This window comes from Oncorhynchus clarkii, chromosome 28 (assembly GCF_045791955.1).
Source record: "Oncorhynchus clarkii lewisi isolate Uvic-CL-2024 chromosome 28, UVic_Ocla_1.0, whole genome shotgun sequence".
NCBI lineage: Eukaryota > Metazoa > Chordata > Actinopteri > Salmoniformes > Salmonidae > Oncorhynchus > Oncorhynchus clarkii.
This window is the reverse complement of record NC_092174.1, coordinates 2,065,526-2,083,269: the sequence shown is the minus strand read 5'-3', so window position 1 is coordinate 2,083,269 and position 17,744 is coordinate 2,065,526. Positions and strand designations below refer to the sequence as shown.

Sequence of the window (17,744 nt, the reverse complement as noted above, 5' to 3'; positions counted from 1 at the left end):
TGCCTACAGAACACGACCCTGCTTAAGGCTATTAAGTGTCAGAGGCAGTCTTGTAGGTTGGTTATTTTTAGGTCATGGCTTCAAGTTATTTTCATGAGCCATCGAGTGTGTATTTGAATATCTGACTAAATTAATAAGGAACTACCCCACCACCTCCTCTTTCGTTAAAGATGGTGACACTGCTCGCTGACTCAGAAACAAGTTTTTTTTATTTTCGATGCAATCATCTTTGGTTGGCTATTTTAGGTATTTGCTCCAGTGATGTTGTCCACTTTACTAAAGCTTGTGATGTGTTGAGTGATTGTGCAAATGTGGGTTCTTCGTTCACAGTGCTGCATCTCCCTCATTGCTCCACAGTCACATTTACCCGTCTCTGGCCTTATTGAAAGTCTGGCGCTATATTTAGCTCTGTCTGTTCTAGGAATGTACAGGTACAGTGGGCCCACGGTTCTGTATGTATCACCGTTTGTGGTCCACTGTAACGTTACGGTTTCGGTATCTTTATATTTAAGAAAAAAATTTAAACACATCACCCTTTAATAAACAATTAACTCTTTATTTTGCCTATAGACAAATCAAACGTTCCTTTCAGAAAAATGGCAGCCTGACTGACTAGGCCTGGTTTCTGTCTCTACTGTATGAAATCGAAGGGAGAAAACATTACAATTAAAAGTGCTTCTTAGTTTTGACAACCTGTAGCTCTTCATCTCCCAATCCAGTACATAGTGAACCGTCACAGTGAGGTAGCTTGGAGTTGCTCTGGAGGTCCAACTATCAGTGGAGAAAGCTAGATAGGGTGTCTGTGTCAATTCCTTTTCATTTTCTCTCCGTGATGTTTCAGAGTTTGGGAATTACTTTGCTGCTGAAATATGTGCGGGAGGGGACATTGTAACGCGGTAAAAATAAAACAATCATTAGGTGACGAAATCCCGAGTCAGTAACCACTGAATAGGGCTGCAGATCTTTGGCTATGAATACTCCCACTGCTTTCATTATTTCTTTATGTTTCTGAATTTGTTGCAAATTGTGTTTGGAAGGTGCCTCTTCGCTAGCGCTCGCCATTGGCGCTCAGAGAATAATTGTTTTTAGTTTCCCCACTCTTCATGAGGCCCCTCTGAGGGAGGTTTCCTACTGAGATGTCATTGCAAATCATCCATTCGTTGTTGAAAGGGGATGGGGTTGCGGTCACTACATTGAGACATTGCTGTGGAGTAAAGTTTGTCAGCCCTCAGGAGCCCCGTAACGGCCACAAGCTGCGCGTCTGGTTCTGTGGATCTGAATGTACAACATGCTTGTAGTCTTCAGCGCAATCAACACGTTTTGGAAATTATAGGAATATGATAGGCATACCGTAATTCCGCGATTCACGTGTGCGTATTGAACCGTGGGGGGGGTGTACCGAACGGTTCGATAACATACTGTGTACCTTTGCATCCTTAGTCTGTTCCATGGACATTGATTTTTCTTTCTTTCCCTCAGTCTCTCTGTCTCTCGTTCACTCTCTCACTCGTTCTCACTCTCTCTCTATCAGTTATTTAAACACCTACTCTCTTTCATTGGTTTGACAGATTTTTTTCATCTTTCTCTCTTGCCGTCTCCTCAATGGTTCGAAATACTCAAATTCGTAGCAATTGTAATGACTTTTTCTTTCTTTCAGTAACTTAATTTCAATAAATACCTTGAACCCACCTGTCCCTGACTTTTCCTAAATACTGTATGTGTATGTTCCACTCCAGCAGTAATTTGGAGATATCATAAATTACTAAAACTTTCAGAGCATTTCTACCTCAAGCATCGTGACGGTCAAAATGTCCATATGCATATTTAAAGGATTGTTCACTATTTTACAACTAAATATAAATGTATGTAAATTACATGTTATAGAAGGGTCCAGACACTTTTTTTGGGGGGGGGGGGGATTTCGCTTGGAAACCTACCACATCCACAATAAACTACCTCATTGCTTGTTCTACAGTAGGGGGGCTACAGAAAAACATGTACAATGGCTCCAAAAACACCCAAATACATCCTTTTAAAAACAGAAAATGATTTCGATTTTGTATACATGAAACTCTGTATTTCTGAACTTTATACACAACGTTATATTCCATTTTATGCGACTCGAGCGGTTTCCCCTACCAGTTGTGCTGTGCGTGCTGCACGGAGAAGCAGCACAGCTGGTAGGGGAAAATGCTTTTTGGTAAGCTCCATTCCCTTTGTCAATGCTGGTCATTTAATTCTCAATTTGACAATTGATAATTTTGTCACCCGTCAGACTATTGTCAATATATATCTATTATTATATGTGTGAAATTAGTTTCAATGTAGTTTAGGGTTGGGCGGGCCATTAGCTGGCCAGGCAACTGTTGTCTTACACATAGAAATGTTGTCAAATGCACATATTAGAATGACCGTCATGACCATTCTAGTTATGAAATTCCGGCTCTTCGATTGTTCAATTCTGTGAAATGCATTTGTGTACCGTATGTTGCCAAAGACAAATGACTAAATCTGAAGATATTGAGGGACTGGTAAATGACATGCCCAAATTACAAGAATATGAAGTTATTATTTGTTTATTTAAAATAATTAGTCTCTCTCTCGCCATCCATCTACCCAATCATTCTTCTTTCCTTCTATCCATCTACACATTCATCCATCCCTCCCTTCCTCTCCTCTCAGCATGGGCAGCAGTTGTATCGTCACATCTACCTGGGCTGTAAGGAGGAGGACAACGGTCACAAGAACTTTGAGCTGCTCTTCACTACCCTGGCCGTGCTCACCATTGAGCTGGCCAATGAGGAGGTGGTGGTGGACCTCATCAGGCTGGCTCTTGCCCTGCAGGTAGGACGGAAGACACTGATAGCGTGGTGTAACTTCAGAGGTTTTTGGTGATTTGGGGCTGAATCCTAACTTGAGATTTGTACGTGTGCAATTTCATATCCGTGAGTGAGTTTTGGTTTGCAATTGTTGCCATGCAATGTGTATGTAGGTAATAGGTGTCCTGTGGCATCAGTCATTGTTTCACAGGACACATTTTAGTAAAGTCAATGTAATTTATTCATAATGATGGGAGGGAAAAAAACTGTCAACAAAACATTGCCTTAGCAACGATACCAGCTTTTAGTTGTTTTTGTAGGAATTCATATTTACAACAAGAAAGATAACGCTATAACGAGAAGATGTTGATATTATGAGAAATAGCCTTTAGTATGTTGAAATGTTAGCACAGACTACTTGACAGAATTTGCTTCCTCTCATGCACTGGTTGACATTATGGCATTATGGATCAACTTTAATTTTCTCCTCGGTTTGAAGTATTGGGAGATAGTAGTGTCATTGAGCCATATACAGTTGAAGTCGGAGGTTTACATACACTTCTGTTGGAGTCAATAAAACTCGTTTTCAACCACTCTACAAATTTCTTGTTAACAACTATAGTTTTGGCAAGTTGGTTTGGACATCTGCTTTGTGCATGACACAAGTCATTTTTCCAACAATTGTTTACAGGCAGATTATTTCACTGTATCACAATTCCAGTATGTCAGAAGTTTACATACACTAAATTGACTGTACCTTTAAACAGCTTGGAAAATTCCAGAAAAGGAAGTCATGGTTTTATAAGCTTCTGATAGGCTAATTGACATAATTTGAGTCAATTGGAGGTGTATCTGTGGATGTATTTCAAGGCCTACCTTCAAACTTAGTGCCTCTTTGCTTGACATCATGGGAAAATCAAAAGAAATCAGAAAAAAATGTAGACCACAGTTCTTTGTTTCTGGGCATTCAAACCCACAAATGCTGATGCTCCAGATACTCAACTGGTCTAAAGAAGGCCAGTTGTATTAATACTTTAATCAGCACAACAGTTTTCAGCTGTGCTAACTATTACAAAAGGGGTTTCTAAGGATCAATTAGCCTTTTAAGCTGATACATTTGGATTAGCTAACACAATGTGCCATTGGAACACAGGAGTGATGGTTTCTGATAATGGGCCTCTCTATGCCTATGTAGATATTCCATTTAAAAAATCTGCCGTTTCCAGCTACAATAGTCATTTACAACATTAACAATGTCTACACTGTATTTCTGATACATATTGTTATTTAATAGACAAAAAATATGCTTTTCTTTCAAAAACAAGGACTTTTCTAAGTGACCCCAAACTTTTAAACGGTAGTGTATATATGCATAATTTGGCATAAGTCCATTTTTATAACCAACAGCTCACACATTTTGGTGACAAAGATGCTACGAGTGCATGATGCTGTAAGAGAAGATCTTACATAAATAGCAACCCCTCGTCCTTTCTCTTGTCCGCAATAGCAACGTCCTTATCCATAATCAAATTATTCAGCCAAGTCTCTGAGATAACCAGAACGTCTGGGCTTGTGTCATACTCTCAGACATCCAGAAAGTCCAGTTTACACATTTATATGTATCAGTCCAAGCCCTCTGCGAGGTTTGAAAACAGCAGGAGTATCCATGGTGACACTGGTCAATAGAACTGTATGAGCTTGCCACAATAGGCTTCCTGGTTGGATTCAAAATGTACAGAGCTAATAGTAGAATTCAGGATAGTGTGCACAAGATGTCTATTGACAATACTCCTATGCTTATGATCATATGTAGCAAAATGATAGCTTGGTACAAAGCTATTAATAGCATAGGTTGCGCTAACGACAGTGGGTTTCTTAAGGGTGCTAACAGAGCTATCAATTGAAATTAAATTAACAGGCACAGAATTACTACTTACAATAGCCCTATCAACATGTGAAGCTGTGGCGAAATGATATCAGCTGTGATTGAATGGGAGTAAATACTTTTGAGGAGCTTGATTTGATCAGTCAATGCCTCAGATACAAATGCCAGTGATGTCCTCTCAGAATTGTTGCAGTGCAACAAGTTTGTGTTCAGTAGACACAAAATTGAAGAAAATACTCCAAAACAGACTGAAGGGGGAAGATACTATCTGGGTTGGGGAGTAACTGATTACATGTAATCTGATTAGAAAAACAGTAACTGTAATTGGTTACACAAACCAGCAAAAATGTTCCAATCAGATTAGAGATACTTTGTAAAAACTAGATTACATCTTAGATGACTTTTAAATTCAGAAAGGATGTTTATAAAAAATGCATTGACACCTTTCTGTTTTCTCAGTGACATTCAATTCAGCATTGAAAAAACGTGTACGTTTGTTTGTTCCACCTGAGTCTGACCACAAGTCAAGGACCACTATGATGACACGCTAAATGTGTTTGATGGATTCTTTTTGTCTTCTTCTAATGCCTCTTAAGGGGAAAGTACTCCAAAAGTAACAGAAAGTAATCAGATTGTTACTGAGTTTAGGTAACCCAAAAGTTAAGTTATGGATAAAAATGTGGCAGGTAACTAGTAACAGATTACATTTAAAATGTAACCTATCCAATCCTGCTGATACTATCCAATAAGAAACGTTCATTTTCATTTTCACTGATGTGCTGTAATGAACATGACCCTGAGTCAGGTGGTTGCAAACTCCCTTCATTGTGGATTGAATGTAAATATTAGTTGAATGCCTGACTGAATTAATTGCAACTAGCATAGAATTCTATAAGATAGCTAGCTAGCCATAGAGCTGTTGTAATGTGCTCTATGCCACACTAAAGCCAAAGGCACATTTTCTCTTCTCTGGACAATCCATTTTTTCCCCTTTCTATCTGTTGCAAAACAAGCCCTTGTGTAGCATATTTCTAAAGCTTTTCATTGGTTGCAGGATATGTCCTTGGCTAATGAGGAGAACATGCCCATGGTCATCCGCTGTGGCATCATGGCACTGGTGGCGGCCTACCTGAACTTTCTTAGTCAGATGATCGCCAACCCAGCCTTCTGTCAACACGTCAGCAAGGTAAAAAAAAAAAAAATTATGAGTTGTCTGTAGGCCAGTAGTAACAGCATCCACAATAATCTGTTTACATTTACTTCTCTCTCTCTCCCCCTCCCCCTCCCTCAATCTCTTACTGTCTCTCCATCCCACTCTACTCTTCTAGGTGATTGAGATGAGGAACCTGGGGGCCCCTTACCTCCTCCCTGAGCACATCTTCAGAGAGAAGTGTCCGTAAGTGTCGTCTGGTCGCCTACTGACTCCAGATCTTTTGGCAGCTACCCTTCATGCACTGACCTCCTCTTCACCTTGCATTCAAATATTCATTGATCAGATTTGTTGAAATATTCTCTCATGCGATGGATGAGAAGTACAAATTTAAAGAATTTAAAATGCCCCATCCCTAGTCAGTAGTAGTCAGTAGTACTGTGTGGTTGTGGTCAGTAGTTGTATGTTTGTGGCCAAAAGTTAGGTCAGTAGTAGTGGTAGGTTTTTGTGGTTATGTTCAGTAGTTGTGATTCAGTAGTTGTATGGTTGTGTTCAGTAGTTTTGTGTTTGGTCAGTAGATGTGTGGTTGGTCATTTAGTTGTGGTTCAGTAGTTGTTTCCAGTAGTTGTGTGGTTTTACTCAGTGATTTTGGTCAGTACTTTTGGCTGGTAGTGGAGGTCAGTAGTTGTGAGGTTCTGTAGTGGTGGTCAGTAGTTGTGTGATTGTGGTCAGTAATTGTTGGCACGAGTTGTGGTCAGTAGTTGTGTGGGTTTGCTCAGTGATTGTGGTCAGTATTTTTGGTCTATACTCTTGGACGGTAGTTTTGGTCAATAGGTTTGTGGTTGTGGTCAGTAGGTGTGTGGTTGTGGTAAGTAGTTGTGTGGTTGTGGTAAGTAGTTGTGTGGTTGTTGTCAGTACTTGTGGCCATTCGATTTGGTCAGTAGTTTTGTGGTCAGGAGTTGTTTGGTCAGTTGTTGTGGTCTGGAGTTGTGTGGTTGTGGCGGTCACAACACTTTGTCAGACAGTGATTGTCTAGCAAATAACTGTCTGTTTCACGGTAATTGATCGTTAATTAACAAAAACACATTAAGCATCTCCTGGCTTCCACACACAGCCTACAAAGCCACTGATGCAGACCTTTGGAAGATGTAAAAAGTCTAATAAATCCATGTAATATAGCCTATATTTTATTATTTTAGACAGATCTAAATAAGCATGATATGAAGAAACTTTAGTCTATTTCAGAGGAACAGAATAGCATAGTCTGAGTTATCCCTATTGTCATGTCTACCCCTCTCTGGCGCTCATTGTCGCCAGTTTACTTATTATGCACACCTGCCACCATCGTTACGTGCATCTGCGGCTCATGAGACTCCCCTATATCCCTGTCACTCCCTTTGGTTCTTGCCCCAGGCAGTATTAGTTATGTTTCTCATGTCCAGACGCTACTCTTGTTTTGTATTAAATTCACCCCCTGTACTTGCTTCCAGACCTCCAGCGTCTGTGTTACACGTATGTTACGTCCTGATCTGGCTATGCCAAATGGCTTTGTGCTACAACCCCAGGATGGAACACGAGAGTCTCACAGCGGTGGCGGTCTGCCTGCTCCTTCTGACAGTGGACGGCACACGGAGTCTAACATGTCTTCCACATGTCTTCTGTGCTTCTGAACCACTCATCCACTGCAGGAGCTTCAGTCTGTCCCGGGCTCCACTGGGCCAGGGCTGGCTAAAAATTGAGAACACACTAGAAGGGAGTCAGCCTGGTAAGGAGGAGTAACGTAACAAATTGTGTGCGTACTCCACCCATGGAAGCGTACTCCGCCCATGGAAGGAATGAGGCTTATACCCGGAAGTCCAACGCTGTAGAAACAGTACATAAGGGACAGTTGACTACGTGCAATTGACAAAAAAAGGGGTTGGCAGAAAGTGATGAAGAGGGGATAGATACTCACACCTGCCCCAGGAAGTGGAAAATCACGTGACCATCCCTCGGCTCTTGTGGATCCCGAGCTGGGACGTACCGGACACTGCTGTAGCTGGAGCCCTCCTTGACCACAATAGAGAGAGAGCCTCAGCTGTCTCCGACTGTGTCGCTTTGCCGCAGGGAAGCGGGTTCAGGCTCTCTCATGGGTTCAGGCTCTGATCCAGAGTGGTCACTGAGGGATGGAGTGAAGCGATGAGAGTGCCGACGCTCCTAAAGTAGGTTATCCAGACAGATGGCCATCACGGTGAGTGTGTCCAAGGAGAGGTTGTCGTCTCGACGGGCCAGTTCCGTCTGGACTTCCTCGCGCAGTCCTCTACTGAATAGCTTACGAAGCGCCGGCTTATTCCATCCGCTGGATGCTGCTACTGTCCGGAAGGGGAGTGCGTGCTCTGCAGCAGTCTTGTCCTCCTGCCCTCCGGTGGATGATCAAAGATACCTCTGAACAGAGCCATGAACCACTTGTATGAATCCAGCTCCTCCTCTCCTGTCTCCCAGACAGCCGTGGCCCATTCCAACACTCGCCCAGTCAGCAGAGAAATAACCGTGGCAACATTGGACCTGTCGTGGTGGGGGCTCCAGGAGGGACAAGCGGGCATCGCTGACCAGGGCGGGTTGCTGAATGGGCTGGTGTGCAGGGTCGAATGGTGGTAGAGTATCCTCCGCTAGTTGAATGCAACGCCTCTCGGGTATGTTCAAGATGTTGAACACTGCGAAGAACCTCTTCCATAGCCGTCCCCAGTTGCGCCAGCTGGTCGTGGTGTTGACGAAGTAGGTATCCCTGTTCATCAACTGTCTGGGAGAGGTTCTGATTTCTTATTGCTTCCATTTTGTGAGGCAGTGTTCTGTATTGTAGACGCTGGGAGTCGAGAAGCAGGTGGTAAGTTTAATATAACAAAGGACATGAAAATATACAACATAGGAGTAGTGTCTTGACATAGAAACAATACTGCCTGGGGAAAGAACCTAAAGGTGTGCCAGATAAAGGGGAGGTAATGAGTGAGGTAATGGAGTCCAGGTGTGCCTCATGATGAAGTGCAGGTACACGTAATGATTGATGCCAGGTGCGTGTAATGATAGTTGCCAGGACCGGTGGTTAGTAAACCAGCGACGTCAAGGGGAGGAGCAGGAGTGGACGTGACACAACACTAGTTAATTTAGCAGACAGGATTTGCTTAGAATTCCGTGGCATTATTTTATATTATTTAATGGAATGAAGACTACAATTGAACAAAGCTGAATAACATAGAAAGGATATTTTCTCCAAGCGATTTGAGGGAGTGCGCACATGCGGCTATTCTGTGTTGAGCGGTTTAACAAAGAAATAGGTACTCCTATATGCTTCATTTGCCGCATGATGCAACTCTAATGATGATTTGAAAAAAGTTGCTTGAAAGGCATGAGCTCTGCTTTGTTTTTTTTGAGCAGGCTGTACACACTCAGTCTCTCATTCACAATTTGACAAGCACTTGATAATGGCTCAAATTTTACGGTGGCATCCCCTTTGTGTGGTCGTAATGCAGCCTAAAAAAATCCATTCCTTTTGCGGTCAGTGGCTGTTGTGCACATTATACAGTTTGATTGGCGTTTCTAGCTGAAACCGTGTAAGAGGAGTAGCGTGAAGAAGAAGAAGAAAGATTTAAAGTCGGGACTTTTGCTTCACAATAATGTGAGTGAGTATGTAAGAAATCTGGAGTTGTGCATTGCTTTGCATGCAGACCTACACTGAACAAAAATATAAACGCAACATGCAACAATTTCAAAGATGCTACTGAGTTACGGTTCATATAAGGACGTCAGTCAATTTAAATAAATAAATTAGGCCCTAACACTTTTCAGCATTCTTGTGCTCTACTGTACTCTACTATACTTTACTGTGTACTGTACTCTGCTCTGCTGTACTGCACTGTGCTGCATTGTGCTGTCCAAACTTGTGAAACATAGATGTCTATGATTGGTTCAGATTTGGACCGGACCAAATCTGACCGTCTATGTTTGGGCCAAATACAGGCATGAGTGCCCTTCTTTGGTCCTGGCTCGTGCACGCTAGCCAAGAAAAATGATGTGAACCCTTTGGAATTACCTGGATTTCTGCATCAATTGGTCATCAAATTTGACAAACATAGTGTGCTTAAACTAATAACAGACAAATTATTGTATTTTTCTTGTCTATATTGAATACATCATTTAAACATTTACAGTGTAGGTTGGAAAAAGTATGTGAACCCCTAGGTTAACCTTTCTAGGGCATCCTTCCGCCAGCGGAACTCCTCGACAACATTCCGCTGAAAAGGCAATGCGCGAAATTCAAAAATATTTTTTAGAAATATGTAACTTTCACACATGAACAAGTCCAATACAGCAAATGAAAGATACACTTCTTGTTAATCCACCCATCGTGTCCGATCTCAAAAATGCTTTACAGCGAAAGCACAACATGTGATTATGTTAGGTCATAGCCAAGTAAAAAAAAACACAGCCATTTTTCCAGCCAAAGATAGTAGTCAGAAAAAGCAGAAATATAGATAAAATGAATCAATAACCTTTGATCTTCATCAGATGACACTCATAGGACATCATGTTACACAAATCATGTATGTTTGGTTCGATAATGTGCATATTTATATCCAAAAATCTCAGTTTACATTGGCGCGTTACGTGCAGTAATGTTTTGATTCCAAAACATCTGGTGATTTTGCAGAAATACTCATAATAAACATTGATAAAAGATAGACTTTTCCTTAATGAGAATGGCGCTTAGAACCCAAAACAGCCAGAGGAATATCTGCCATTTTGGAGTCAACAGAAGCTGGAAATAACACCATAAATATTCACTTACCTTTCATGATCTTCATCAGAAGGCACTCCCAGGAATCCCAGTTCGACAATAAATGACTGATTTGTTCCATAAAGTCCCATCATTTATGTCCAAATAGCCACTTGTTGTTAGCGTGTTCAGCCCAGTATTGCATCTTCATGAGGCGCAAGCACTTCGTCCAGACAAAAACTCAAAAAGTTCCATTACAGTCCTTTAGAAACATGTCAAACGATGTATGGAATCAATCGTTAGGATGTGTTTAACATAAAACATCAATAATGTTCCAACCGGAGAATTCCTTTGTCTGAAGAAAAGCACTGAAACGAGAGGTAACTCTGTCGGGAGCGCGCGTCATGAGACTGAGACACTGCCAGACCACTGACTCAAAGAGGTCTCATGAGCCCCTCCTTTATAGTAGAATCCTCATTCAAGTTTCTAAAGACGGTTGACATATAGTGGAAGCCGTAGGAAGTGCAACTTTATCCATATCTCAATGTGTATTTGGTAGGCCAAGCTTTGAAAAACTACAAACCTCAGATGTCCCACTTCCTGGTTGGATTTGTCTCAGGTTTTTTGCCTGCCATATGAGTTCTGTTATACTCAGACATCATTCAAACAGTTTTAGAAACTTCAGAGTGTTTTCTATCCAATACTAATAATAATATGCATATATTAGCATCTGGGACAGAGTAGGAGGCAGTTCACTCTGGGCACGCTATTCATCCAAAAGTGAAAATGCTGCCCCCTATCCCAAAAGAGTTAATGACCTCTCTAAAATCTAATTGGAGTCAGGAGTGAGCTAACCTGGAGTCCAATCAATGAGACGAGATTGGAGATGTTGGTTAGAGCTGCCTTGCCCTATAAAAAACACTCACAAAATTTGAGTTTGCTATTCACAAGAAGCATTGCCTGATGTGAACCATGCCTCGAACAAAGAGATGTCACAAGACCAAAGATTAAGAAATATTGACTTGCATAAAGCTGGAAAGGGTTACAAAAGTATTTCTAAAAGCCTTGATGTTCATCAGTCCATGGTAAGACAAATTGTCTATAAATGGAGAAAGTTCAGCACTATTGCTACTCTACCTAGGAGTGGCTGTCCTGCAAAGATAACTACAAAACACAGCACAGAATGCTCAATGAGGTTAAGAAGAATCCTAGAGTGACAGCTAAAGACTTACAGAAATCCCTGGAACATGCTAGCATCTCTATTGACGAGTCTACAATACATAAAACACTAAACAAGAGTGGGGTTGATGCTTTCACGAGTTGTAGTGGGAGGACGACACAACATATCGCGTGACTCCAAGTTTACTTCAATATTATGTTTTTTTTACATCATTTCCACCAGCACCATTTCTCACAAAAAAAAATTACTCAAAAAGATCCCACCGTGTCTAACTTATTTTTTGTCATTAATATTTGGAACGTTTACTGACAAATTTGCTGTTTCCATCAGGCCTGTCATTACATGTTTTATCCGACATGTACTGTACTTTACTCGAATAAAAAGGTTGGATGGAAACCTGGTTTATAATATATGACCCAACACACCTCCAGGCTGTGTATTGGCTATCCAAGGAGAGTGATGGAGTGCTGCATTAGATGACCTGACCTCCACAATCACCCGACCTCAAACAAATTGAGATGATTTGGGATGAGTTGGTCAGCAGAGTGAAGAAGAAAGAAAAAAAAGAAGCCAACAAGTGCTCAGCATATGTGGGAACTTCTTCTTGACTGTTGGAAAAGCATTCCTCATGAAGCTGGTTGAGAGAATGCCAAGAGTGTGCAAAGCTGTCATCAAAGCAAAGGGTGGCTACTTTGAAGAATCTAAAATATATTTTGATTTGTTTAACACTTTTTTTTGGTTACTGCATGATTCCATATGTGTTATTTCATAGTTTTGATGTCTTCACTAATATTCCACAATGTAGAAAATAGTTTTTTTTAAATCCCCTGTATGAGTAGGTGTGTCCCAACTTTTGAATGTTAGTGTAAATATAGTATCCACAAGTTCATTTGACTCTGGGGAAGTAAATAAATTGCTTTATTGCCAAAGTCCTGTAGCATACCTTTAAAATATGGTGGTAATTGCCGAAGGATGAGGACACACAAAGAAACCCGAGTCAAAAAATCCTATAGGATTCCAATAGAAAATCCAATCAGATTTTGGAACCTATCCTATAGGATTTTATCCAATAAGACTGGTTCCAAAATCTGATAAGATTTTTCAATTGATCATACTGCAAATGAACTTGCAGCCTTTAATCTTTCCTATATTGTGATGGTGTGCTGAAGAGGTTGAGAACCTCAGGGAATTGCCACTGGTGTGAGTAGGCAGAGATCTGGAAACACGGGAAAGAGGCTGTTTCTGTGCCATATTTAGCTGTGAGATTGTCCATACAATATGGTCTAAAATAGCAATGAATAGAATAATATCAACACTATGCCTTGACCGGTTATAATAAGTAGGCAGGGTGAATGAACGGGCTGCTGCACAGTCATTATGGGAGCTCTTTCTAGTGCGCCCGGTTAAATTGTGCTTAAGAGCTCTTTTTAACTTTAGAAATGGTTAAACTAGTGAGAAATGGGTTCACTATCAGCCTAAATTGAAATATACATGTGTACACTATCAGCATATATTGAAATGTATAATATTATATATTGCGCTAATTTCCTGTACGTGGACAGTATGCATTACTACATTACACAAGCCCACGGTTTGACCACATCCAATTAGCTAGCTAGTCAGTTGACAGGCAATATGTGGCTAACAGTGGTTTCTTAGTTAGCATAAAATGAGTGCATAAAATGTTGTCCAATGACAAATATGACTAAAACATTGACCACTTCGTCAGGAAACATAAGGAAACAAATTCTGTACTCACAGTTGTTGCATTCATGCACAGTGAAGGTTAAAACAGTTAGAACAACAATGTTAGAAAACCGGAGATTCTCTGCACAGCCACAGGTGGCGAGTTCGCACTAGCTCGCAGCGTTACTTAGCCTATCAGTGAAGTCATCAGTCACTTTTGAAGACAAAGGTTTTCTTACAGGTGAATGAAACAGAAATTAATATACAACTGTTGTTTTCCGATCAACGAAAATGTTGTATTATATTGGAACTAATGACAACAAACTATAATTTAATGGGTTCAATTAAGAAAAAAAAAGTTCTAATGATATTCTGATTGGGGAGACAAAATCCTACCATTCTTATCAAAAACCTATAGGATCCAACAGGATAACTTTTGATTTCCATTAGGAAAAAAGGTAGTCCAATATGATTCCAATACGATTCTGATAGAGTGGATACAAAATCCTATAGGATTCTATATGATTAAAAAATATATTTAAAAAAAAATGATTTTTAAACAGTTACAGAGTATGATGATTGTAATAGGAGAAAACTGAGAATGGATCAACAACATTGTAGTTACTCCACAATACTAACCTAAATGACAGATTGAAAAGAAGGAAGCCTGTACAGAATAAAAAACATGCATCCTGTTTGCAACAATGCACTAAAGTAATTCTGCCAGAGATGTGGCAAAGAAATTAACTTTAGGTTTTGGCAAATCCCACACAATACATCACTTCATATTTTCAAGCATGGTGGTGGCTGCATCATGTTATGGGTATGCTTGTCATTGCAAGGACTATGGAGGTTGTTTTTTTTTAAATAAAAATTAACTGAATAGAGCTAAGCACAGGACAATTCCGAGAGGAAAACACGGTTGTCTGCTTTCCAACATACACTGGGAGACTATTCACCTTTCAGCAGGACAATAACCTAAAACACAAGGCCAAATCTACCCCGGAGTTGCTTACCAAGAAGACATTGACTGTTCCTAAATGGCCCAGTTATAGTGTTGACTTATATCGGCTTGACGATCTATGGCAAGACATGAAAATGGCTGTCTAACAATGATCAACAATCAACTTGACAGAGCTTGAAGAAATTTTAAAGAATAATGGGCAAATATTGTATAATCCAGGTGTGCAAAGCTCTTAGAAATGTACCCCAAAACACTTACAGCTGTAATCGCCACCAAAGGTGCTTCTACAAAGTATTGACTCAGGGGTGTGAATACTTACACTACCTTTCAAAAGTTTGGGGTCACTTAGAAATGTCCTTGTTTTGAAAGAAAAGCACATTTGTTTTGTCCATTTTTAAAACAACATCAGAAATACAGTGTAGACATTGTTAATATTGTAAATGACTGCAAATGACTGGAAACTGCAGATTTTTTTTAATGGAATATCTAGATAGGTGTACAGAGTCCCATTATCAGCAACCATCACTACTGTCTTCCAATGGCACATTGTTTATGATTTTTCACTGCTAATTGATCATTAGAAAACCCTTTTGCAATTATGTTAACACAGCTGAAAACTGTTGTGCTGATTAAAGAAGGAATACAACTGGCCTTCTTTAGACTAGTTAAGTATCTGGAGCATCAGCATTTGTGGGTTCCATTACAGGCTCAAAATGTCTAGAAACAAATAACTTTCTTCTGAAACTCGTCACTCTATTCTTGTTCTGAGAAATTAAGGCTATTCCATGCGAGAAATTGCCAAGAAACTGAAGATCTCGTACAACGCTGTGTACTACTCCCTTCACAGAACAGCGCATACTGGCTCTAACCAGAACAGAAAGAGGAGTGGGAGGCCCCGGTGCACAACTGAGCAAGAGGACAAGTACACTAGAGTGTCTAGTCCTCAACTGGCAGCTTCATTAAATAGTACCCGCAAAACACCAGTCAACGTCAACAGTGAAGAGGCGACTCTGTGATGCTGGCCTTCTAGGCAGAGTTGCAAAGAAAAAGCCATATCTCAGACTGGCCAATAAAAACTAAAGATTAAGATGGGCAAAAGAAAACAGACACTGGACAGTGGAGCTCTGCCTAGAAGGCCAGCATCCCAGAGTCGCCCCTTCAATGTTGACGTTGAGACTGGTGTGTTGCAGGTACTAGGGTTTTCTAATGAGCAATTAGCCTTTTAAAATGATAAACTTGGATTAGCTAACACCATTGGAACACAGGAGTGATGGTTGCTGATAATGGGACTCCATACGCCTATGTAGCTATTCCATAAAAAATCTGACATTTCCAGCTACAATAGTCATTTACAACATTACCGATGTCTACACTGTATTTCTGATCAATTTGAGATTTATTTTAATGAACAAAAAATGTGCTTTTCTTTCTAAAACAAGGACATTTCTAAATGACCCCAAACTTTTGAGCGGCAGTGGATGTAAATTTGATTGTTCTGTATTTCATTTTCAATTAATTTGCAAAAATTTCTAAAAACATGTTTTCACATGTCATTATGGGATATTGTGTGTAGATGGGTGACAAAACCGATTTAGAATTCAGGCTGTAACACAACAAAGTGTGGATTAAGTCAAGGGGTATGAATACTTTCTGAAGGCACTGTTTGCAAAGAGTGTGTGGTTGTCTTTAATATAGCCTACCATTCATTGTGTCACTCATTAACCATTCTCCATGCCTCAAGTTACCACACTACCACATAAATGTATGGCTCTGTTTTTGTCATAGCAAATAAGATAGCTTTACCTGGAATTAGCATTAAATTTAGCTCTCTCACTATGGTTTTCCTTCCTCTTCAGGCTTCCAAATTGTCTTGAGAAGGAAGACCGGAGCCTATATTTCCAGACGGTTGACCTGGCGGAGTGCCTGGTCGCGCCAGGATACAACGCTGAGCGTCTTTCAATCCCCTACGTCCCTCAAGTGACAGGTAAGCACAGTTTTGTAGATAGGAGAAAACACAGATGGGGTGGTTTAGGTTCAGTTTTGCCTTTTATATCACAATGAATAAGATTTACATGGACAGGAGGGACCTCATCCCAGATCACCATTCCTATTCACCATTCCTATTCCGAGAAGCTTGATCCATCCAGCCCCTGAAAACACATTAGAAAAGAAAGGAATGTAGCGGCTTGCTGCCGAAACATTGGATATCAGATCAATCAGTTGCATTGGAACTATAAAGTGTAAGGTGTAAGCACATTTATCACAATATAGTTTTCACATTTGTTCATGTAGGACAGGGCTCTCCAACCCCAGTTATAACTAACCTGATTCAGGTTATCAATAAGCTAATTATTAGAATCAGGTATGCTAGATTAGGGTTGGAGCGAAAACCTACAGGACAGTAGCTCTCCAGGAACGAGGTACAGAAATATGATGTACAGAAATATGTTTTCATTTATTGCAGTTGTTCATGTAGGTAGGGTGTCGTTATTTCTATACTCTTGATAAACATTGACTATAAATCATTTAATTTCTTACTTGTACAGTAAGAGTGTGGTAAGTCTTAAATTGACTCAGAAAGCAACATGGTAATTAGCTGTTTGTTTTGTTTCCTTCCCACTCCTATTGTTTGACTCAGTCCTATACACGGTAGGGAAGATCCTCCACAGGTGCAGGCAGACGTCGCAAGGTAACCCGACCAAGTAGAGGAGCTTAGTTTGACGCCCAATCCTCTGTAGTCATAGTACCTGTGTCACTGCTCTCCCAACATGGTGCAGCAGTCTCTGTTGGTGTCCATTTTGGCACAACACTAATTGAATGCAGTGAATATTTGGGTTTCTCTTTAGTGTCAAGTGAGCCAGATTCTGACCTTTTCAACACAAGTATGTTTATAAGTGAAGCTAAATTAGTGTATTATTTAAAGCGAACTGACCCATTGCACATCGATAGCACCAAGGTTGGAGGTCGTTGACCTATAGATTACCCTTTCACCTCAACTCCGGACCAGAGCCCCAATTCTCACATGTTCACCTTTGACCTCTAAAAAAGGGCGTTCCCTACTGCCCATTCCCCAAATACACTGTTGCTTTGAAACCAAGCAGAAGCCTTGTAGATTCCAGAGCAGCGTTGAGTGATTTGTCAATTAGATATGTCTTTCAATTCATACTTCAAGTGTACTGTATGATATTAATGTTTGTAACTATGGCACTTGCATTTGGATTTATGTTATGGTGAGTACAATTTATAGGTGTATAGCAGTAAAGGGTTTTGTGAGTAATGTTGATACTAGTCATCTCTGCAGAATTTGCTG

General features: G+C 40.4%; 1 protein-coding gene across 2 annotated transcripts in view; it reads left to right on the top strand.

Moving 5' to 3' along the window:
* Positions 1 to 17,744, top strand: part of LOC139387615 (EFR3 homolog A (S. cerevisiae)) — a 265,181-nt gene that overhangs the window by 227,947 nt on the left and 19,490 nt on the right. For both annotated transcript variants that reach the window (XM_071133989.1, XM_071133988.1), the window contains exons 16-19: positions 2,683 to 2,844; positions 5,759 to 5,890; positions 6,033 to 6,100; positions 16,291 to 16,418. In XM_071133989.1, the coding sequence (XP_070990090.1) occupies positions 2,683 to 2,844; positions 5,759 to 5,890; positions 6,033 to 6,100; positions 16,291 to 16,418 (490 nt within the window). The remainder of the gene's footprint in view (positions 1 to 2,682; positions 2,845 to 5,758; positions 5,891 to 6,032; positions 6,101 to 16,290; positions 16,419 to 17,744) is intronic.